Source organism: Heterodontus francisci, chromosome 17 (genome assembly GCF_036365525.1).
Source record: "Heterodontus francisci isolate sHetFra1 chromosome 17, sHetFra1.hap1, whole genome shotgun sequence".
In the NCBI taxonomy this organism is placed as follows: domain Eukaryota; kingdom Metazoa; phylum Chordata; class Chondrichthyes; order Heterodontiformes; family Heterodontidae; genus Heterodontus; species Heterodontus francisci.
Window position 1 is genome coordinate 76,569,765 of NC_090387.1, and position 24,940 is coordinate 76,594,704.

Sequence of the window (24,940 nt, forward strand, 5' to 3'; positions counted from 1 at the left end):
ACACCCCCTCCCCTGCTCTCATGCCAACATTTCTGTCTTTGGCCTGCTCCAGCGTTCCAGTGAACATCAACTCAAGCTTGAGGAGCAGCACCTGATCTTTCGATTAGGCTCTGTACAGCCTGCAGACTGAACATTGAGTTCAATAACTTCAGAGCGTGACTGGCCTTTGTTTATATTTTTATATTTTTTTAAATTTCGTTTTATTTTATTTTTTAAACACACGTCTGTTTTTCTTGTAGACAGAGCTGCTCATTATCCCACTATTAACACACTCTCTGGACTAATGCTTTGTCTTTCACCACAAGCATTAACACACCCTTTGCTTTTGTCCCAGGACAGCTTTGTTATTTAATCTCTCCTGCCCACTGCCCTATCAGACACCTTCCCTTTTGTTCTCTTCACCTCTCCCCCCCCCCCCCCCCCACCCCCACCAACAACCTTCACTTGCTTAAAACCTGATTCTTTTCTAACCTTTGCCAGTTCTGATGAAAGGTCACTGACCTGAAACGTTAACTCTGATTCTCCACAGATGCTGCCTGACCTGCTGAGTATTTCCAGCACTTTCTGTTTTTATATATAATGCAAATTGCTGTTGTTGTTGGATAGTTTATGGAGGAATTTTGAACTGACCTGATGATGTTCTTTTGTTCCTTTATAGAATGTCATTCATGGCAACTCTTAATACTATTAAGAGTATCAGCAAAGGACAAATATTGTTAAAAGTGGCTGCAGTCCCGCTTCACTATCTCAAAAGCTCAGGTGCTGTTCCTCGAGCTTGCGTTGATGCTCATTGGAACACTAGAATAGACCAGACAGAAATGTTGGCAAGAGCAGGTTCACTAGTTCACTATCTCCTTATTCTACTTTCGGATGAGGCGTGTTGCAGTTGCCATGGTCCAACAGTATTAAAGAGCTCCACCGCTGGCTGCCCCAGTGGCTGCAATTCCTATCCGGTCTTTCGGCGGCGCCGTTGTGGGAGACGTTGTTCTTGGTGGTGTGCCGGGTGTTGCCGGGAATTGTAGTTCTTCGGTAAGGCAGTGGGAGGCGGTGATCAGTAAGATTGGAGCAGCTGCTCCGGGGAAGGGATGAGTTCTAAGAGGCTACGGAGCGCTCCGGAGAGTTGGGTCGGAAGGAAGAGGCAGCTAAAGAGGCGGGAGGTCGCAGAACTCAACCCGCTCCTGTTGGAAGCGAAGGAGCGAGTGAGTGAGGCCTGGAGCCGGGGGCTCGAGTACTCACATGGTGAGGGGAAGCGTATATGGGACTGGGAGAAGGGGCTGCAACTCTCAGACGGCGAAGAGAGACAGAAAGTTAGGAAGCGGGACAGTGAGAGGTGTCAAGATCGGAGAAATAATTGAAGTGTCGGCTTGAATCAGTGGGTGCTGTCCTGTATCAGTCAGAGGTCATGGATTCAAGCCCAATTCTCAGATTTGCGCACGTGATGTAGACTGACAGTTCAGTGCAGTACCGAGGGAGCGCTGCATTGTCTTTCACACGCAACATTGGCAGATGATGACTAAACTGTCAGCATTAGCCATTATATCTCTGAAATTGATGGCAATATCTGAATTCCGCAAGTGCATAATTAAATGTGGAAATCCAGAAGTTACTGTCAGGGATTCCACACTTCCTCAAAGGGTGTGCTGTTAAGACCCCCAGTCTGCAATCAATTTGAATTCACTGAACTGACAAACTTGCACTTTGACGCTATTAATGCACCGCAGCCTCACAGCTCCAGCGACCCGGGTTCAATTCCGGGTACTGCCTGTGTGGAGTTTGCAAGTTCTCCCTGTGTCTGCGTGGGTTTCCTCCCACATGCCAAAAGACTTGCAGGTTGATAGGTAAATTGGCCATTAGAAATTGCCCCTAGTATAGGTAGGTGGTAGGGAAAATATAGGGACAGGTGGGGATGTGGTAGGAATATGGAATTAGTGTAGGATTAGTATAAATGGGTGGTTGATGGTCAGCACAGACTACTGCTGAACAGCATCACTGTCCCTGGAAGACTAATTTTATATTTGTGGAATAACAAATTTCTTCCAATAATCACATTTTAAATTTTGTTTTAAAAATTGTTTTATATTTCAGCTGCTACCTTAATCCCATGTGTATATTCCAATCATATATTTCACTGTCAGTAAAGTTTTAATTAAAAGTGAAAAGTTAAGTGCATTTTACCTCCTAGTTTGCTGTCTGTGAGAATATTTCAATGTGGTTGGCTGCTTACCCTTCTTGATGGCATCACCGTTGCTGGACATCTGGAGATCCCCATGGCTTGGCATCAGGTTTAGATTGATGTTGGGGAAGGGGAAATACATGAATACATGCCACAGATATTGCAAGACAAGATCTTCGTCGGCAGATTTTATTTTAGGTCAGCGCCAAGCGCTGTCACTTCACCGCTGTCTATGAAATCCAGGCTATTAAATCGAAGCCTCACCTGCTTGTGTAGGTGAACGTAAGAGATCTGATTTCAATGTTTTAAGTAGAGTAGGGAAGTTCTCCCAGTGTCCTAGCCAACGTTTATCCCTCAACCGACCAACTCCACCAAAAAAGGGATTAACTGCCCATTCATTTCTGCAGATTTTTTTGAGAGCTTGCTGTGGGAAATGCTGTGTTTGCCTACATAACAATAGTGACTATGCTGTGTGAAGGTCTTGGATTCAAAAACTTGGCTCTTCAATCCCATAATAATTCAAGATAAAAATAATGAGCATTTAGAAATCTGTTGGTTAATCAAGGACACTCAATATGGATTTGCTAAAGGGAATCATGTTTTACAAATTTAACAGGATTTTATTTTGCAGAGATGAGTGGCTAGATAAAGGAAATGGATATTTAGAAGCCATTTGATAAGATGCCTTACAAAAAGGCTTGTGAGAAAAATCCAGGTGTTTATTGAAGAGGAAATGTAGCCCTGCCTCAGAATCAAGCAACATGGACACAAAGTTGGTTGCTGGATAGGAAACCAGGATTTAGGGTAAATGGATACTTGCTTTGGAGGTTAGTGGTGCCTTCACAAGTTTCAGGCTGCTTCCAGCTGGCAGTTTTAAAGTATAAGACATGTACAGTAGGGGTAACTGATGGTGCACTTATGCATAGAATTTAGAGTCATTGAGAAGCAGGCTCTGTTTGACACTGTTGCTAAGGTTACAGTATCAATCTGAAGTTCGGTGATGATTTGACTTTGGAGAGAAACGGTATGAGGTTCTCCAGAGGGAGCAGCCTTGATGGGCTTGGATTAAAGAATGGGCTGTAACTCCAGTTTGGTATCAAACCTGTGTTCATAAAGTGCTCAGAAAGTCTATCAGACCTCTTAAGCATATTTGATTTGATTTAATTGCAAAGAGAGTGTGAATGCACTGAGCTGCACAATTTTTACATTCAGGCATTAATGGCCAGTATGAGAGCCCTGCACATGTTGAATTTTTACACGGCCAGGATAATTCCATTCCAAACCAGGTGGTATAAATGAAAGTGTACTTGGCTGCGACCAATGGTACTAGTTACAGTGCACAGTTATTTCTTCTTTGTTGTCTCTTTAGGAATCTGTGACAATTCAACTTCCTTTTTACTTTTGAAAAGATGCTGAATTGTAAACAAAATATTCCCATGTCTGTAATTTATTGCAGCAAAATGCTCCTTGCCAAGGTATTTAACATTGCCTTTCCTTTTCCCTTTACAGAGCAGGGTCTGCTAGTGAGCACTCAGCCATTTACACACTGTGTGATTCCAAATTTTATCCAGAGTCAAGCATTCCTGGAAGGGCTTCAGAATGAGCTTTTGCAGCTGAACTTTCATGAAAAATCAAATGATCTCTATAAATTCAAACAGGTGAGAAACAGATTGGGGCAAAGGAAAGGTTTGGGTAGAGAGAGCTAACAAAGAGGCAAGAACTGTTGCTATGTGCACATCAATAAAATTGAGCTATGGAGTTCCTAGTTCCATTGTTTGAATGCTGTTGAATGAAAGGACCTCATGTATCATGGTGCAACAGATACAGAAGAGCGGTGTAGATTAAGGGAATATCTGTACAGCAGATGGACCAGATACACTGGAGTAATGTAGGGCAAGAGAATCACTGTGCAGCAGAGTGGAATGGACACACTGGAGTGATAGAGTCAGATGAAAGAGAGAAGAAATTAACTTGCCTTTATGTAAAGCTTTTCCCGCAACCTCAGGACATCCCAAGGCCATGTTTTTATCTTTGAAGTGTAGTCACTGTTGTAATGTGGGAAGGTCTTTCTGCAGCAAAATGTTTGGAAGGGTGTTGAATGAGCTGATTCTTGTGCAGCACAAATCCTGCAATGATGTCAAGTGAGGAGATTGTTGTGCAGCACAAATCCTGGAATGTTGTTGGGTGAGGAGATTCTTTGCAGTCAGAATCCTGGAATGATGTCAAGTGAGGAGATTGCTGTGTAGCACAAATCCTGGAATGATGTTGAGTGAGGAGAATGTTGTGCAATCAGAATCCTGGAATGATGTTAGGGGAGGAGATTGCTGTGTAGCACAAATCCTGGAATTCTGTCGGGTGAGTGATTCTTGTGCAGCACAAATCCTGGAATGATGTCAGATGAGGAAATGTTTGTGCAGTCAGAATCCTGGAATGATGTCGGGTAAGGTGATTCTTGTGCAGTCAGAATCCTGGAATGACGTTGGATGAGGTGATCTTGCGAGAGTGATATAGGACAAGCAAATTACTTGTTCGTTCCACTTATGAGCACTTGCCATTTTTAGTCTCTTAAGACAAGACCATAGCTTGTGGAATGTAGATTGGGAGCAGCTGTTTGAAGGTAAATCCACATGTGATATGTGGGAGGCTTTTAAAGAGAGGTTGATTAGCGTGCAGGAGAGACATGTTCCTGTGAAAATGAAGGATAGAAATGGCAAGATTAGGGAACCATGGATGACAGGTGAAATTGTGAGACTAGCTAAGAGGAAAAAGGAAGCATGCATAAGGTCTAGGCGGCTGAAGAAAGACGAAGCTTTGAAAGAATATCGGGATTGTAGGCGCAATCTGAAACGAGGAATTAAGAGGGCTAAAAGGGGTCATGAAATATCTTTAGCAAACAGGGTTAAGGAAAATCCCAAAGCCTTTTATTCATATGCCGCTATGGGCGGCACAGTGGTGCAGTGGTTAGCACCGCAGCCTCACAGCTCCAGGGACCCGGGTTCGATTCCGGGTACTGCCTGTGTGGAGTTTGCAAGTTCTCCCTGTGTCTGCGTGGGTTTTCTCCGGGTGCTCCGGTTTCCTCCCACAAGCCAAAAGACTTTCAGGTTGATGGGTAAATTGGCCATTATAAATTGTCACTAGTATAGGTAGGTGGTAGGGAAATATAGAGACAGGTGGGGATGTTTGGTAGGAATATGGGATTAGTGCAGGATTAGTATAAATGGGTGGTTGATGTTCGGCACAGACTCGGTGGGCCGAAGGGCCTGTTTCAGTGCTGTATCTCTAATCTAATCATATATAAGGAGCAAGAGGGTAACTAGAGAAAGGATTGGCCCACTCAAGGACAAAGGAGGAAAGTTATGCGTGGAGTCAGAGAAAATGGGTGAGATTCTAAACGAGTACTTTGCATCGGTATTCACCGAGGAGAGGGACATGACGGATGTTGAGGTTAGGGACAGATGTTTGGTTACTCTAGGTCAAGTCGGCATAAGGAGTGAGGAAGTGTTGGGTATTCTAAAAGGCATTAAGGTGGACAAGTCCCCAGGTCCGGATGGGATCTGTCCCAGGTTAGTGTGGGAAGCGAGAGAGGAAATAGCTGGGGCCTTAACAGATATCTTTGCAACATCCTTAAACACGGGTGAGGTCCCGGAGGACTGGAGAATTGCTAATGTTGTCCCCTTGTTTAAGAAGGGTAGCAGGGATAATCCAGGTAATTATAGACCGGTGAGCCTGACGTCAGTGGTAGGGAAGCTGCTGGAGAAGATACTGAGGGATAGGATCTATTCCCATTTGGAAGAAAATGGGCTTATCAGTGATAGGCAACATGGTTTTGTGCAGGGAAGGTCATGTCTTACCAACTTAATAGAATTCTTTGAGGAAGTGACAAAGTTGATTGATGAGGGAAGGGCTGTAGCTGTCATATACATGGACTTCAGTAAGGCGTTTGATAAGGTTACCCATGGTAGGCTGATGGAGAAAGTGAAGTCGCATGGGGTCCAAGGTGTACTAGCTAGATGGATAAAGAACTGGCTGGGCAACAGGAGACAGAGAGTAGCGGTGGAAGGGAGTTTCTCAAAATGGAGACGTGTAACCAGTGGTGTTCCACAGGGATCCATGCTGGGACCACTGTTGATTGTGATATACATAAATGATTTGGAGGAAAGTATAGGTGGTCTGATTAGCAAGTTTGCAGACGACACTAAGATTGGTGGAGTAGCAGATAGTGAAGGGGACTGTCAGAGAATACAGCAGAATATAGATAGATTGCAGAGTTGGGCAGAGAAATGGCAGATGGAGTTCAATCAGGGCAAATGCGAGGTGATGCATTTTGGAAGATCCAATTCAAGAGTGAACTATACAGTAAATGGAAAAGTCCTGGGGAAAATTGATGTACAGAGAGATTTGGGTGTTCAGGTCCATTGTTCCCTGAAGGTGGCAATGCAGGTCAATAGAGTGGTCAAGAAGGCATACGGCATGCTTTCCTTCATTGGACGGGTTATTGAGTACAAGAGTTGGCAGGTCATGTTACAGTTGTATAGGACTTTGGTTCGGCCACATTTGGAATACTGCGTGCAGTTCTGGTCGCCACATTACCAAAAGGATGTGGATGCTTTGGAGAGGGTGCAGAGGAGGTTCACCAGGATGTTGCCTGGTATGGAGGGCGCTAGCTATGAAGAGAGGTTGAGTAGATTAGGATTATTTTCATTAGAAAGATGGAGGTTGAGGGGGGACCTGATTGAGGTGTACAAAATCATGAGAGGTATAGACAGGGTGGATAGCAAGAAGCTTTTTCCCAGAGTGGGGGATTCAATTACTAGGGGACACGAGTTCAAAGTGAAAGGGGAAAAGTTTAGGGGGGATATGCGTGGAAAGTTCTTTACGCAGAGGGTGGTGGGTGCTTGGAACGCATTGCCAGCGGAGGTGATAGACGCGGGCACGATAGCGTCTTTTAAGATGTATCTAGACAGATACATGAATGGGCAGGAAGTAAAGAGATACAGACCCTTAGAAAATAGGCGACAGGTTTAGATAGAGGATCTGGATCGGCGTAGGCTTGGAGGGCCGAAGGGCCTGTTCCTGTGCTGTAATTTTCTTTTGTTCTTTTGACTTTTTTTAATGTCTGAGCTTTTACTAATATAATCAACAGAGACTGGGAATAAAACACAACCAACCTCCATATTGTGATACCTGAAATGACAGGTTATAGCACTGGTAAGATGCGATTCTGAATGCAAATATACACACTAAGCTGATAGAGTGACATTCTAGATGTGAATATTCAGAGCTAATTGATGTTCTAGATGTAGGTAATCAAATGAAGCTAATAAAGGAAAGGTTCTAGATATATTTTATTTTCCCTTTGACAGTCTGATGACCTCCGGAAGAAGAAAGAATATCATATTTCAGCATTAAGGTGAGTTACTGTGAACCCATCTTCTCTGAGCTTGCTCAGGGAACTATTTGAATTGATTATTGGACTAAAATGTGTTGTGTTTTCAGACCTGTTTCCCTTGTTGCAGCACTGATTTTCATTTGAGTGGTCTCCAGTATGCTTTGTATATGTTATGAAAACTAGTGAGATGGTGAAGTTAGTACCTTTGAGAGAAAGCTGCTGCTGCACATTTGGATGAAATGCAATAGGAATAAGCTATTGGAAGAGTCACTGGCAGAAAATAAATTACGTTTGGTAAAACTTTTCTAAGAAGCAAATTGAACTCAACCAAGCCATCTCACTGTGCAGAAGCATATTTATTGTTACTTCCACTCTGTTTGTGAAATCTGCAAGCTGGTGTTTACTTCTGCACAAATTCTGGGAATCTCTCTCAAATATTTTTTTTTCTGACCTTTTTGTTAAAAGTTTTCTCCGTTTGTTTGGTCTCATGTACTAGACACTTTCTCTGGCTGAGACAGGAACACAATAATTAACAGCATGAAGGAAAAAGGTTATACAAACCAGCATGATGATGAAGGATTACATTGTTCAGTTCCTGTTCTCTACAAAATGTTTTCTCACAGACGCTCAATCATATCTCTTTTCTGCAACATTCACTGATGGCCTCACCACCATATTGCATTGTGTTCCCTCCAACACTTTCATTGAGTACACTGTCCTTAATACATGGTAATACAAGAAAAGTTCTTTTCCACTGAGTTCGCTAGCACCACCGGTGTTTTGAATGACCATAAAGTTTGTATCTCATTGCCATTGCCAGGCACATTACAAGAATATAAGAAAGTATTCATGAATGACCTTTCCCCAACATGTTCTCTGAGACATTGGGTAAAATCTTCTTGGTCACCCTCAGGCAGGTTTAAAGGCAGGACTGGGAGAAAACTTGGAAATTGGGGCATCAGGTTGGCAGGCAGGCCGGCACGTTCCCGTCTCTGGGCAATCTTGCCAGAGGGGTATGTATGTGGACTGTTGCTACCTGCCTGGAAGTGGCGGGTAGCCAATAATGAGGGAGATGGGAAGGGCCCTGCCAGGATCTTCTCAGCATTGGAGTCGACTCCCAATGAGTGTTGAGCCCAGCAGCTCTATGGAGGTGTACTCCCTGCAGCAGAGGCTGGGTGGTTGTCTGAGCTGGAGGCTCCATGCCCCAAGGATAGGGCCACAGGTAGGAAAGACCACACTGGTGGCTCAAACAAATCCTCCAGAGGGGTTTCCCTTCTGTTCTGAGGGACCTACCGTCTTCAGCCCTCCTTATTTATGCAATTTTAAGAACGCTTCCGAGGGCATCTTCATTTTGAGGTTCCCTCGCACTCTCTTTTCTGCCTGAGCTGTGCCCACTTCTCCCTGTGGGGCTGCTGGCCTTTCACAGCTGTGGGCCCTCTGGGCCTGCAGTCTCAGGAACCTGTCTGCCATCCTTAATTGGGTGGCGGTCGTGGAGGTGGCCAGTGAAGAGGCTACTTGCTGGAAGATTGCTCCAGAAATGGACCGGATCCCTGAAAATAAAAAATTACCAGAATATTCTGTCTATCATCTCCAGCAACTCTGATAAGATGAAGAAACCTATCTAATACATTCAATAATAGATCCTTTTCTCAATTTGTTCCCTTGTGGGCCTTCTTGATGCTTTCAGTGGCAAGCTTTGCCCACTTCCTGGCCCCTTGCTGATAAATTCTGCAGGGAGGAGGTGTAGCATGCATTGGGGCACAAACCACCGGTCAATTAAAGGCGACAGATTTCAAAGGAAGATGGCATAGCTTAAGACCAACTGTTTTTTTTTGATTTGACGAGATAAGGGAAATGCAGATAGTGAAGAGCTGTGCCCTGACCAGCAGGGTTACTGTGCACATTGCCAATCACTTTCTGAATCGTTCATTTTTAAAACTTTAATTCTCTAGATTGGATTTATAAAAGTGATTAACATGCTAACTGACTGCCCTTTTTAAAGGGGAGAGAGAGGTTAGTTTGATCATTTTGCACTGTTTTCACCAGGGTTTGCTAGAATATATGTGCTATAAAATCTTAGTACTTCACCTAAGGGGGTGCAGGCAGGAACATGGGTAAACATTTGTTACTCAGTAGCCCTCTCAGAAAATGGCATCATATCTTCCTTCACTGTGGTGTCAGTATTGGCGTAAACGCTAGATTTCAGTAGGTACCTGGTGAAGTAATGTACTATAATTTTAGATGATATCTACAGTTCTCATGGAGAATTTTTCGCTCCCCAGTCTGTTTAAATTTTGTGGAATTTATGATCGAATTTGGGTTTAGCTAAGATTCAGTCATTCAGCTGTTTTTCTCTCTCTCTCTCTCCAGGAAGGTACTCTTTGAAGACTTTCGTACGTGGCTGTCAGATATTGCTGGTGTAAAATTGGAAAGCACAGTGGATTTATCCTGTGCTAAATATGAATACACAGGTATGCAACATTCAGTACATAGTGTGGTACACATTGGGTTTATTGCACACATACCATTTTACAAGGGTACTTTATGTATTATATTACATTGGGGTTATTGCACATGTGATATCACACTGGCACTGTTGCATTACACTGAGCTATTGCATATGTGGCATTTCACAGGTACTGTAGTAGGTACGGCGGATATTAGATAAACCGTATTCCATTTGTTAGGTGAAATGACTAAAATGATCACTCAACACCTCAGGTCTGTGGTTCAATTGCCAAGCTATTTTACACCGGTGGGGAGACAATATCTACTGGTCAAGCCAGGAGACTTCTCCACAGATACAAAGATTTGTGCGATATTTATCCTTCATGTTGCATTGAATATGGTGCCTTTCTTTAAACTCCTCCAATCACGGCTAAAACACGTACACTTGAGCTCTGCCCATATTACTAATATAGCTTTTTGACGGTTTACCCGTATTTTGCTGATACGGCAGTGACTGTTGCCCCACTTGGTGCCTTTTTCAAAAACATGTTTTCCTCATCTATTTTTGTGACCCAGACCCTCGAAGCAGTCATGTCTACTAATTGTTCCCCTTATCCTTCCCATCTGTTTCCTTTGTGGTCAATCATTGTCTTAAAGTTATTTTTTGTTAGTTGCTGTTAGTATCAGCAGTTATCAATCCTATATTTAATCTTCTGATTCTTAGCAGCTTGGAACTTATAATGTTTAAATGTTCCTCTTCACATTGGAGATAGTTCTTGATGATATCACACTGGTACTGTTAAACAGAATGGGAATGCTGCACATTAGGTGTACCAAAGCAGTGGCATACACTAGAGATAATTTTTTTATTCATTAATGGGATGTGGGCATCGCTGGCTAGGACAGCATTTATTGCTCATCCCTAATTGCCCTTGAGATGGTGGTGGTGAGCTGCCTTCTTGAGCCACTGCAGTCCATGTGGGGTAGGTACACCCACAGTGCTGTTAGGAAGGGAGTTCCAGGATATTGACCCAGCGTCAGTGAAGGAATGGCAATATAGTTGCAAGTCAGGATGGTATGTGGCTTGGAGAGGAACTGGCAGATGGTGGTGTTCCCATGCATCAGCTGCCCTTGTCCTTCTAGGTGGTAGAGGTTGTGGGTTTGGAATGTGCTGTCTAAGGAGATGTCAGGCTGTTACTTTACTAGTAGAACAGCTCTCCAAACTTTGGCACAAGCCCCCAGGGCGGCACAGTGGCACAGTGGTTAGCACCGCAGCCTCACAGCTCCAGGGACCCGGGTTCGATTCCTGGTACTGCCTGTGTGGAGTTTGCAAGTTCTCCCTGTGTCTGCGTGGGTTTTCTCCGGGTGCTCCGGTTTCCTCCCACAAGCCAAAAGACTTGCAGGTTGATAGGTAAATTGGCCATTATAAATTGTCACTAGTATAGGTAGGTGGTAGGGAAATATAGGAACAGGTGGGGATGTTTGGTAGGAATATGGGATTAGTGTAGGATTAGTATAAATGGGTGGTTGATGTTCGGCACAGACTCGGTGGGCCGAAGGGCCTGTTTCAGTGCTGTATCTCTAATCTAATCTAATCTAATCTAATGTTAGTAAGGAGGACTTTGCAGGGTCATGAGGGCTGGGTTTGCCATTGTCGTGTCCGGTGCCTAGGTCGATGCCAGGTGGTCTGTCCAGTTTCATTTCTTCTTGACTTCGTAGCGGGTTAGATACAACTAGGCTTGCTAGGCCAGTTAAGAGTTAACCACATTGCTGTGAGTCTGGAGTCAGATGTAGGCCAGACCAGGTAAGGACAGGAGATTTCCTTCCCTAAAGGAGATTAGTGAATCAGCTGGGTTTTTAAACAATCAACAACCGTTTCATGGCCATCATTAGACTAGCTTTTTTTAAAAAAATTCCAGATTTATTAATTGAATTTCAATTGAATTGAAAGGGATTCGAACCTATGCCCCCAGAGCAATACTCTGGGTCTCTGAGATACTAGTCCAATACAATACCACTACGCCACCGCCTCCCTTTATAGATGATCTTGTGTTATGGTATGCATAGGGGAGGTGGTGGTGGTGGCATAGTGGTAATGACTCTGGGGACATGGGTTCAAATCCCACCATGGCAGCTGGTGGAATTTAAATTCAATTAATAATGCTGGAATTTAAAAAAAAAAAGCTAGTCTCAGTCATGAGCCATGAAACCACTGTCGATTGTCATAAAAAAACAATAGTTCATTAATGTCATTTAGGGAAGGAAATCTGCCATCCTTACTTGGTCTGGCCGACATTTGACTCCAGACCCACAGCAATGTGGCTGACTCTTAAATGTTCTGTGAAATAGCCTAGTAAGCCATTCAGTTGCACCAAACTGCTAGAAAAAAGTCTAAAAGGAATGAAACCGGACGGACCACCCGGTATCGACCTAGGCACTGGAAATGACAAGGGCAAACCTATCCCCGTTGACCCTGTAAAGTTTTCCTTGCTAACATCTATTGACATAGGCATACTCACAGAATCATACCTTACAACCAATGTCCCAGATGCCACCATCACCATCCCTGGATGTGTCCTGTTCCAGCACAGTGGCATACAGTCGGGAGGGTGTTGTCCTCAATCCTGACTCCGGGCCCCATGAAGTCTCATGGCATCAGGTCAAACAAATTCTGATTACCACCGACCCACTCCCGTCGTCTCAGCTGATGAATCAGTACTCCTCCATGTTGAACATCACTTGGAAGAAGCATTGATGATGCAAGGGCACTAATGTACTCTGCATGGGGGACTTCAATGTCCATCACCAAGAGTGGCTTGGTAGCACCACTACTGACTGAGTTGGCTGAGTTCTAAAGGATATAGCTGCGACTGGGTCTGCGGCAGGTGATGAGGGAGGCAACAAGAGCGAAAAACCTACTCGACTTGTCCTTACCAATCTGCATGTCGCAGATGCATCTGTCACATTCCAAACCCACAACCTCTACCACCTAGAAGGACAAGGACAATATAGTTAGGAGCGACCACCACACAGTCCTTGTGGAAACGACATCCCGTCCTCACATTAGGGACGTATCGTGTTGTGTGGCACTACTACAGTGCTAAATGGGCTAGATTTCAAACAGATCTAGCAACTCAGAACTGGACATCCATGAGGCACAATGGGCCATCAGCAGCAGAATTGTATTCAATGACAATCTGTAACCTCATGGCCCGGCATATCCCCTACTCTACCATTACCATCAAACTAGGGGACCAACTCTGGTTCAATGAAGAGTGCAGGAGGGCATGCCAGGAGCAGCACCAGGCATACCTAAACATGAGGTATCAACCTGGTGAATTTACAATATCGGACTACTTGCATGCTGAACAGTGGAACCAGCATGCGATAGACAGAGCTAGGCGATCCCACAACAAACGGATCAGATCTAAGCTCTGCAGTCCTGCCACATCCAGTCGTGAATAGTGGTGGACAATTAAACAACTAACAGGAGGAGGAGGCTCCACAAATATCTCCATCTTCAATGATGGGGGAACCCAGCACATCAGTGCAAAAGACAAGGCTGAAGCATTTGCAACCAACTTCAGCCAGAAGTGCTGAGTGGATGATCCATCTCAGCCTCCTCCTGAGGTCCCCAGCATCACTGCCAATCTTCAGCCAGTCCGATTCACTCCACATGATATCAAGAAATGGCTAAAGGCACTGGATATTGCAAAGGCTATGGGCAACTATGACAATATTCCAGCAATAGTACTGAAGACCTGTGCCCCGAACTGGCTGCGCCCCTAGCCAAACTTTTCCAGTACAGCTGCAACACTGGCAATTACCCGACAATTGGAAAATTGCCCAGGTATGTCCTGTACACAAAAAGCAGGACAAATCCAACCCGGCCAATTACGGCCTCTCAGTCTACCTTTGATCATCAGCAAAGTGATGGAAGAGGTTGTCAATACTGCCATGAAGCGGCACTTACTCAGCAATAACTTGCTCACTGATGCTCAGTTTGGGTTCCACCAGGGCCACTCAGCTCCTGACCTCATTACAGCCTTTGTCCAAATATGGACAAAAGAGATGAACTCAAGGTGAAAGTGACTGTCCTTGACGTCAAGGCAGCATTTGACTGAGTATGGCATCAAGGAGCCCTAACAAAACTGGAATCAATGGGAATCGGGGAAAGCTCTCCACTTGTTGGAGTCATACCGAGCGCAAAGGAAGATGGTTGTGGTTGTAGGAGGTCAGTCATCTCAGTCCCAGGACATCACTGCAGGAGTTCCTCAGGGTAGTGTCCTAGGCCCAACTATCTTCAGCTTTTTCATCACTGACCTTCCCTCCATCATAAGGTCAGAACTGGAGATGTTTGCTGATGATTGCACAATGTTCAGCACCATATGCAACTCCTCAGGCACTGAAGCAGTCTGTGTCCACATGCAGAAAGACCTGGACAGAATTCAGACTTGGGCTGATGGGTGACAAGTAACATTTGCACCACAAGTTCCAGGTAATGACCATCTCCAACAAGAGAGAAGCCAACCATCTCCCTTTGACATTCAATGGCATTGCCATTGCTGAATCCCTCACTATCAACATCCTCATATTTACCATTAATCAGAAACTAAACTGGACCAGCTAAATTAGTACTGTGGCTACAAGAGCAGGTCAGAGGATAGGAATTCTGTGGCGAGTAACTCACTTCCTGACTCCTCAAAGCCTGTCCACCATCTACAAGGCACAAGTCAGGAGTGTGATGGAATACTCTCCACTTGCCTGGATGAGTGCAGCTCCAACAACACTAAAGAAGCTCGGCACCATCCAGGACAAAGCAGCTTCCTTGATTGGCACCCCATTCACCACCTTAAATATTCACTCCATCCCCCACCGATGCACAGTGGCAGTAGTGTGTACCATCTACATGATGCACTGCAGCAACTGCCCAAGGTTCCTTCGACAGCACCTTCCAAACCCGCGACCTCTACAGCCTAGAAGAATAGGGGCAGCAGATGCATGGGAACACACCACCTGCTAGTTCCCCTCCAAGCCACACACCATCCTGACTTGGTCCTATATTGCTGTTCCTTCGCCGCCGCTGGGCCAAAATCCTGGCATCCCCTTCCTAACAGCACTGTTGGTGTGCTTACACCATATGCACAGCAGCGGTTCAAGAAGGTGGCTCACACCACCTTCTCAAGGGTAATAAATGCTAGCCTGGGCAGTGACGCCCACATCCCATGAAATAATGGAAAAAACATGCCCTGAGACTGTTGCAGACAAGTAATTAATTTGACTCAGCTGTATGGATGGGTCTTTAACGTTATCCTAATAGCCCAATGTGACTCAAACCTCCGCAACCTCTTTTCCCTAGCTTTAAATTTATTTTGAATGCTGTGTTTGATGTACTGGATGTATTTAGAGAAAAACACAGTCTACATCTGATGCAGTTGTGTTCCTGGCTGCCATAACAAACCAGATTCTAGAAAGGCTGACAAAACTTGAGGTTTTAAGAGAGAGATGGACTTGATTTACACAGTGCCTTTATCATGTCCCTCACAAATGTCACAAAAAGCTTTGCTCGCAATGGCTTACTGAAAGTGCAGTGACTTGCCATGTAGGTATATGCAAATTAATAACCAGTAAATTTGTTTTTGGTGTAGGTTGAGCGGGAATTGCTGACCAGGACACTGAAGGACCCTGCTTTGTTGCCCACTGCAATCTAGACAGACAACTGGGGCCTCCGTTTGAAGTTTTGTCAGAAGGATGCATTTTTAGCAATGCTGCACTACTGCAGCGCTGCACTGGAATGTTGACGTTGATTCTATTAGAATGACACTTATCATAGAATGGTTATAATACTGAAGGAGGCCATTTTGCCCGTTGTGACTGTATTGGCTGTCTGCAAGAGCAACTCACCTCGCCCCACTCCCTCGTCTTTTCCCCATAGCCCTGCAAATCTTTGCTCTTCATCTAATTATCCATTTTTCTTTTGAAGGCCTTAATTAAATCTGCCTCCATCACGCTGTCAGGCAGTGCATTCCAGACCCTAACCAGTTGCTGCATAAATAGTTTTTCCTCGTGTCGCTGCTACTTCTTTTGCCAGTTGCCTTAAATTGGTGTCCTCTGGTCCTGGATCCTTTGGCCAATCTACCATCTAGTCTGTCCAGACCCCTCATGATTTTGATTTGTTCTTATGATCTAATTCAGAGGTGAGAGTGTTGCCAAGTAAGCTGTACTGATGTTGATGTGGGTTAGGAAATCTGTCTTTTTCCAGGGAAATCCTGTGAAGACTGACCAGGAAATATTCTTTGCCCAACCAAAAATGACTGCTAATAGCTGTCCAGCCCTATACACAAAATGTAATTCCTCACTTGAGACTGGATTATGAGTATTAACAGGAGCCATTACAGCTGAACACAGCCTTGTTGTTGCCTGTGCACTTTGCAGCATGGGCCGTTGAATTTGTAGTGTTCCTATTCCAGTGATTGCTAGAAGCATCAAACTCCACACAGATCAGTAATGGAATCTGGAACCTGCTTGACCTGCGTAGCGTGGTGTACAGGATGTCAGATGTTACTCATGAGGCCATCAGCAGAGTTCCAGAGGAAGATATTTTTGAAAAAGCCAGAAATATGCCAGTGAGAATTGTTAAACTGAAAATGAAATGCTCAAGCTGTGCTGAAATTTTGAACCCGATGTTATTGCAGATGTGTTGCTCTGTCATGATGATGAGTTAGAAGGGCGGAGAATAGCGTTCATCCTGTATCTTGTTCCTGAGTGGGAAACAAGTGACGGTGGCACTTTGGACCTTTATGATGTAGATGGTGAGTAGGACTTACTAAATATAACAGCACATTCTAGTTTTAAGCCCAGACTCATTAGTGCCTCCACCTCAGATGTGTTAATCTGACACCCATCACGGTTGTGGGCATAAGTTTTGTGTTGAACTTGAAGCTACAATTCTCAACAATTAACATTATGAATACCTTGGCACATTGCTGGGTACTGGGCATAACCATTGTTTTATCACTGTGCACGCATTTGCGTATTAGCACTGTGTACTAACGCTATTGGGAAGATTTGGGGTGTTTATGGACAGTGAGGCTGCAGCAGGCTAAATGGACTTTGCGGATCACAGTCCAGTTTCTAATGCTGGAATTTAGAATTAAAAGTAGTATTGTGTCAGACCAAGTTAAAATAAGGAAACAAATAGGCCATTTTGCATAAGCAAGGGAATCTCGTGCTGTGAAATTATAATGCTGCTGTCTGTTAACATACAAGGAAGTGTGTTAGAAGCCTCTCTTTTTTTTTTAGTTTTGGCATTCTCTTACTAACCCAGCTGAGGCTTCCAAGATTAAGGTCTCCTCTTTTGAATGTAGTGCTGGGTGGAATATTGTATTAGAACTGTGTCCAATGACTTGAAACCCAACTTGAATCTCAGTTCTACAGTGTAGCTGAAAATTTCCACTGCCTGATCCAGAACTAGATGATGTCGTTGATTAGATTTCTTTTGATTCACTTCCAGTCTGTAATTTGAGGTTAGGGCAGATTTGGGGGTGTGGGAGGGCAGAAGTTTTGACCTGATAATTCTAATGTGAAATGGACACAAAATGATATTGCAGTTTATAACTAGGATTTAAACATACCTTACATTCATGACTCAAAAACTGCAACCTTATGATTATGCAACTGAATTAATTGTCTTTTACAGATCATTGTCAGCCTCAGCAGATCGCCAAGTCTCTAACTCCTTCGTGGAACACATTAGTTTTCTTTGAGGTTTCTCCTGTGTCTCACCATCAGGTACAAATGTGATAAAGTTCAGGATAGTTTTAGTTTTAGAGATACAGCACTGAAACAGGCCCTTCAGCCCACCGAGTCTGTGCCGACCATCAACCACCCATTTATACTAATCCTACACTAATTCCATATTCCTACCACATCCCCACCTGTCCCTATATTTCCCTACCACCTACCTATACTAGGGGCAATTTATAATGGCCAATTTACCTATCAACCAGCAAGTCTTTTGGCATGTGGGAGGAAACTGGAGCACCCGGAGGAAACCCACGCAGACACAGGGAGAACTTGCAAACTCCACACAGGCAGTACCCAGAATTGAACCCGGGTCGCTGGAGCTGTGAAGCTGCGGTGCTAACCACTGCGCCACTGTGCCGCCCCTGGGTAAGCTGGGTAATAACCAGAGGCACATCCTCTGCCTGGCTGTGATTTGTGGAACTGACTACATAGGCTCCAGATCCACAGACAGCCAGATGCAGAGCTGTGCCATCTGTTGCAGGGATGCTGCAGCTAATGTGTAGCATAAAGTATGGAACGGCCAGTGATTAACTGTGCCCTCAAATGCTTTGCCTTCTTCAAGGCATGTTGCAATGCTATCCTCGGGAGGGGCACCCTGGAGTGGAAAGCAGGGTTGCCCTCCTCACTTTCAGTTCATTTTGCATCACTTCCACTTCAGCTGTTAGACTGGGGTTGGAGAGTTGCCCCAATCTATCACTCGGCAATATACTCCACTTCCTGCCTCCACATTTTACTAGTCAGCCAGTGAGTTTTGCCAAACATACTTTTAACCCATACAAAGTTTGCAAGTGCTGAGATATGCATTTAAAGTACTGCCAATCTTTGTGAAGGTGAGGCCCATTTTTATGCCAGTATGCAGCTACTTGGCACTTTAAGGCTGCATGTATACGATTTCTGTCCCCACTCTGGTGAGCTCCCAATTGCTAGGCCCAATGTTGACTGGAAGCTTGTAAATGGAGCTGAAAAATTAGGTGGGATCAGCACACTAATGGTTGAATGAGTGCTTGTAAATACATCACCTGACTAATGCCTTATTGGGGGTTCAATCACAAGATCTACCATCGTTTGATGTTGAAAATGATATGTAGCTTTTGCACTGGTCTTGTTTTCATGCCACATAGTAGGCTACATAAGGTATTGCTGTTGTTTCAGTTTCATTATGAGGGAGGGTTTGCTATTTATAAGGACATTCATTATTGAAATGTGATTTAATAAAGCAGCAAATAGCTTGTTCTCAGTGCAATGTGTAACATGGCTGGTTGAGTTTTAGCATTTGATGCTTAATGCTGTGCTGCATGCTTTACCTATTCAGGTGTCCGAAGTTATGTTGGAGGGAAAGTGCCGTCTTTCTGTCAGCGGCTGGTTCCATGGGCCATCACTGGAGAGGCCACCTCGTTACATCGAATCTCTTTCTGCCCGATCTCCACATATCGCAAGTGATGTAAGTTCAGATCCTACCATTTTGGTCACAATCAGCACACTAAAGTCTCAGTCTGATTAAAATAATATGCTTTGGGGGATGGGAACTGAATGCTGCTGTGGAATATCATCTTACCATTTCACCTCTGAGACTTGGGTTCCAATCCAGTACAGCTTCTTCTTTGGCCTTCTTGTCTCGAGAGACAATGGGTAAGTGCCTGGAGGTGGTCAGTGGTTTGTGAAGCAGTGCCTGGAATGGCTACAAAGGCCAATTCTAGAGTGACAGACTTTTCCACAGGTGCTGCAGATATAATTGGTTGTCGGGGCTGTTACACAGTTGGCTCTGTCCTTGCGCTTCTGTCTTTTTTCCTGCCAACAGCAAAGTCTGTTCGACTCGCCACTCTTTAGCCCCGCCTTTATGGCTGTCCGCCAGCTCTGGCGATCACTGGCAACTGACTCCCACGACTTGTGGTCAATGTCACAGGACTTCATGTCACGTTTGCAGACGTCTTTAAAGCAGAGACATGGATGGCCGGTGGGTCTGATACCAGTGACGAGCTCACTGTACAATGTGTCCTTGGGGATCCTGCCATCTTCCATGCGGCTCACATGGCCAAGCCATCTCGAGCGCCGCTAGCTCAGTAGGGTGTATATACTGGGGATGTTGGCCGCCTCGAGGACTTCTGCTTTGGGGCTTTGGTCCTGCCACCTGATGCCAAGGATTCTCCGGAGGCAGCGAAGATAGAATGAATTGAGACGTCGCTTTTGGCTGACATATGTTGTTCAGGCCTCGCTGCCGTAGAGCAAGGTACTGAGAACGCAGGCTTGATACACTTGGACTTTTGTTTTCCGTGTCGGTGCGCCATTTTCCCACACTCTCTTGGCCAGTCTGGACATAGCAGTGGAAGCCTTTCCCATGCGCTTGTTGATTTCTGCATCGAGAGACAGGTTATTGGTGATAGTTGAGCCTAGGTAGATGAACTCTTGAACCACTTCCAGAGTGTTGTCGCCAATATTAATGGATGGAGCATTTCTGACGTCCTATCCCATGACGTTCATTTTGTTAAGGCTGATGGTTAGGCCAAATTCGTTGCCGGCAGCCACAATCCTGTCTGAGTCTTTGCAGACACTGTTCTGTGTGGGATGTTAATGCAGCATCGTCAGCAAAGAGGAGTTCCCTGATGAGGACTTTCTGTACTTTAGTCTTCGCTCTTAGACGGGCAAGGTTGAACAACCTGCCATCTGATCTGGTGTAGAGGAAAATTCCTTCTTCTGAAGACTTGAATGCACGTGAGAGCAGCAGGGAGAAGAAGATCCCAAACAGTGTAGGTGCGAGAACACAGCCCTGTTTCACGCCACTCAGGATAGGAAAGGGGTCTGATGAGGCACCGCTATGCTGAATTGTGCCTTTCATATTGTCATGGAATGAGGTGATGATACTTAGTAGCTTTGGTGGACATCTGATCTTTGTTAGTAGTGTGAAGAGACCACGTCTGCTGACGAGGTCAAAGGCTTTTGTGAAATCTATGAAAGCAACGTAGAGGGGCATCTGTTGTTCGCGGCATTTCTCCTGTAGCTCATGAATGGAGAACAGCATGTCAATGGTGGATCTCTTTGCTCAAAAGCCACACTGTGCCTCAGGGTAGACATGCTCAGCCAACCTCTGGAGCCTGTTTAAAACGACTGGTATATGAAATGAGCTTGGGCACAAATTGGCATTTGTTTAGCCACTAAAGCAGCTGGCATTGGAAATGGAAAATATCATACTGATGCAGTAGGGATTGATCCTTTGGGGCTGAGGTGTGTTGTTGCCCAGAGTATGGGAAGGTTTGCTTTGTGGCTAACCTATGTTATACCTTATCTGTGATTCCTCTCTGGCAACGATGCTTATGTAAAGTGCTCAAATCAATGTAAAATGTACCAAAAAGTATTTAAAAATTAGGTACTGGCGTAGGCCATTCAGCTCCTCGAGTCTGGTCTGTCATTCAGTTCTTCATAACAATAACAACAACCTGTGTTTATTTAGCACTTTTAACGTAACAAAATGTCCCTAGGTGCCCATCATGGTTCCATACCCTTTGATACACTTACCTAACAAAAATCTATCTCTGTCTTTAAAATTCCAATTGACCCAGCATTCATATCTATTGGCATGGGAGTACCAGAAATCTTCTGTCCTTTAAGTGAAAAAATGCTTCCAGATTTCCCTTCAGATTATGTCCCCTTGTTCTTGATTTCTCTCACCAGAGGAAATAGCTTCTCCATCAATCCTATTCAATCCGTTTAACATTTCAAACAGGTCACTCCTCAACATTGTATACGCAAGAGAATACGTCATATTTATGCCATCTTTCCTCAGAATTTAATCCTCTAAACCCCACCATTATTCTGGTGAATTACAGTATGTATTCCAGTTTTTGAGTTTGAGATGCAGCCTGATCCTCAGATAATAGGAATGTTTCAGATGTGACTCAAGGGTGCTTGTTGGTTTCTTCTTTAAACTCATAATTTGAAGAAAGACTGGAGAACTTCTCCTACATAAAGCTATATTAAATAATTTGTTTTATGATTTTATTGAGGCCTTTCTGCTAACCAACAGGATGGAATCCTTTTGCCACACTTCATTCCCTAAGAGTCCTCTAGCAACTGTGTCCAACTGAGCGCAGCATGTGCAGTACCCAACTTCCACCACAAGAAGCCACTGCATCATTATTTCAGCAGCAGGATATAGTCTAATTATCAGATAATTAAAACATTTTAGCACTATGTTCTCGTTATGCTGTGGTATTTAGTTTTTTAAGTGAAAAGTTCCTGAAACTTCCAGGAATAGTGTGATGTAGTAGCAGAAAGAACACCAAGTAATAACAACTTCCATTCATGTAGCACCTTTGATGTTGTAAAATGCCCAAAGGCACTTCACAGGAACTTTGCCAAACAAAATTTGACCCCGAGCTGCATAATGAGATATTAGGACAGGTGACCAAGAAATAGATTTTAAGAAGCATCTTAAATGGCGAGAGATAGGTAGAGAGGCAGAGAAGTCCAGTGCTTGGGATAAATACCTAATCAGAACACAGCACCAATGCTGTACTGGAACAGAGCAGGTAGCTGACATATTGGGATCTCAGTATTGCAGCGACACCAATCAGATGAAATATATTTGCTTCCTTTTATGTTTCAGGAAGAAATTCTTTATGACTGGATCAATCCAATTTACCTGGATGTGTCAGCTCAAGTCCACATCCAGGAGGAGTTTGAGGATAAATCAGAGATACTTCTAAAGAATTTTTTCAAGGTGAGAGGTCAGTTGGGGCTTAATTCCGTTGAAAGGCAGGAGCTCTTTTAAAAAAAAAAATGCTTGTTGAGCATGAACATTAAAATGTATGTGATTCATTGACAACAGCCATGGGAGGGCCCTTGGAGTGAATCTATTTCTTTGTTCAAGTGTCAGCGTAAGGTGTTTTTTTTTTATTCACTGGTATTGTCACTGGACTAGTAACCCAGAGACCCAGGTATTGCTCTGGGGACATGGGTTCGAATCCCGCCACAACAAAGTGGAATTCGAATTCAATTAATAAAAAAAAAAATCTGGAATTTAAAGCTAGTCTAATGATGGCCATGAAACCATTGTCGATTGTTGTAAAACCCCATCTGGTTCACTAATGTCCTTTAGGGAAGGAAATCTGCTGTCCTTACCTGGTCTGGCCTACATGTGACTCCAGATCCACAGCAATGTGGTTGACTCTTACATGCCCTTGAAATGGCCTCGCAAGCCACTCAGTTCAAGGGCAATTAGGGATGGGCAATAAATGCTGGCCTGGCCTGCGACGCCCACATCCCATGAAAGAATCAAAAAAAAATGTTCATCATATGCAGATATCAGGCATGATTGCGAAATCAGCTCTTGTGGAGAAAGAGGTTGCTTTTTTTTTAACTAAAAGCTACCACTGGAGTCAGAATTTTCAAAAAGAAGAAATATGGACACTGAAAGGTAGTCTGTCTTTTGGCAACCAACTGTCTAGGCAGTCAGGCAGAAAAAGACTCTGATTGACAAGAGACTGAAGGGAGAAGAGATTCTGTCCCAGGATTGTAGGGCAGAATGCAGAATCCTTATTCTGCCTACATTGGTGGTTTAGTTTAGTTTAGAGTTTAGTTTAGAGATACAGCACTGAAACAGGCCCTTCGGCCCACCGAGTCTGTGCCGACCGTCAACCACCCATTTATACTAATCCTACAGTAATCCCATATTCCTACCACATCCCCACCTGTCCCTATATTTACCTCCCACCTACCTCTACTAGGGGCAATTTATAATGGCCAATTAACCTATCAACCTGCAAGTCTTTGGCATGTGGGAGGAAACCGGAGCACCCGGAGAAAACCCACGCAGACACAGGGAGAACTTGCAAACTCCACACAGGCAGTACCCAGAATTGAACCCGGGTCGCTGGAGCTGTGAGGCTGCGGTGCTAGCCACTGTGCCGCGTTCATTTTTTAATAGTACGTGAAGCTGCATTGTATTGATTTAAGGTAAGCGACCTATTAGTCCATACAATCCACTTTATTGAATTGTGCAGGACAGCTTAGGAACTCAAAGTAATCTTTGTCTCACCTAGTTTAACTCAGTTGACCTTCAGAGGGATTGCAGAAGTACAAATGCAAAAGACATGAGGGGATTCTATTGTCACAATCCTGGGCCCTGCTACTATACAGAAACCTGGAACTCCCTTCCTAACAGCACTGTGGGCATACTTACACCACATGCTCTGTAGAGGTTCAAGAAGGTGGCTCGCCACCACCTTCTCGAGGACAATTAGAGATGTGCAACAAATGCTGGCCTTGCCAACGCACCCACATCCTATAGAAGAATAAAAAATAGATATCAGGCAGTGTGAGTCATCTCCCAGAAAAATAAGATGCTCAGACCATTTACTGGAGCAATTGATGCCACTGCAAGCAAGAAGGTGTCTGCGACAGTATCAAATTTCTATTGAGCTTAAAGAACAGCAAACTTCTTTAAATTGTCATTTTTGTTATACATATAGAAAATGGTTGAATGTGCTGGTTAATATTTTGCCTGTTTTTCTGCTTCTGCGAATCAGTTTATTTAGAAAGAACTTGCATTTACACAGTGCCTTCATGATCTCAAAATGTCCCAAGGTGCTTCACAATGAGTGAAGCACTTTTGAAGTGTACTCATTGTTATGTCGGGAAATATAGCAGCCAATTTGCAGACAGCAATCTTCTACAAACAGCAATGAGGTAATGACTAGTTAATTCGGTAATGCCTGGTTAATGGATAAATATGAGCCAGGACACCAAGAGAACTCCTCTGCTCTTCTTTGAATAGTGCATTGGGATATCTTGCACCTGAGCGGGAAGGCAGGGCCTTGATTTAATGTCTGATCTGAAAGACAGCATCTCCATGTCAGCCTGGTTTATGTGCTCAAGTCTTGCAACCTTCTGACTGAGGTGAGAGTGCTAAGACTGAGCCAGGCTGACACAGTAAATAAACCTGAACACTAGTTTAAGCTGTTGAGTATTGTGAATATTTCCACTTTTTGAGTTGATGGAAAATGGAGTGGGCATCCTGTTGTTCTCCAGTAAGCAGTTTACAATGATCATTCGTTAACTGTTAGGCCAGGTTTATGTACTAGTGGCTAGTTCCAGTTTCTAAGTTATTTTCTGCTTGTGAAAACTTTGAA

The 24,940-nt window shown here is 44.2% G+C and overlaps 1 protein-coding gene across 1 annotated transcript in view; it reads left to right on the top strand.

Moving 5' to 3' along the window:
- The first annotated feature begins 1,016 nt into the window (after positions 1–1,016).
- ogfod1 (2-oxoglutarate and iron-dependent oxygenase domain containing 1) overlaps positions 1,017–24,940 on the top strand; it is a 41,024-nt gene continuing 17,100 nt past the window's right edge. The window contains exons 1-8 of the mRNA XM_068049948.1: positions 1,017–1,239; positions 3,683–3,831; positions 7,537–7,583; positions 9,933–10,033; positions 16,706–16,822; positions 17,710–17,801; positions 19,129–19,257; positions 22,417–22,530. Coding sequence (XP_067906049.1) covers positions 1,086–1,239; positions 3,683–3,831; positions 7,537–7,583; positions 9,933–10,033; positions 16,706–16,822; positions 17,710–17,801; positions 19,129–19,257; positions 22,417–22,530 — 903 coding nt within the window. The 5' untranslated portion in view covers positions 1,017–1,085. The remainder of the gene's footprint in view (positions 1,240–3,682; positions 3,832–7,536; positions 7,584–9,932; positions 10,034–16,705; positions 16,823–17,709; positions 17,802–19,128; positions 19,258–22,416; positions 22,531–24,940) is intronic.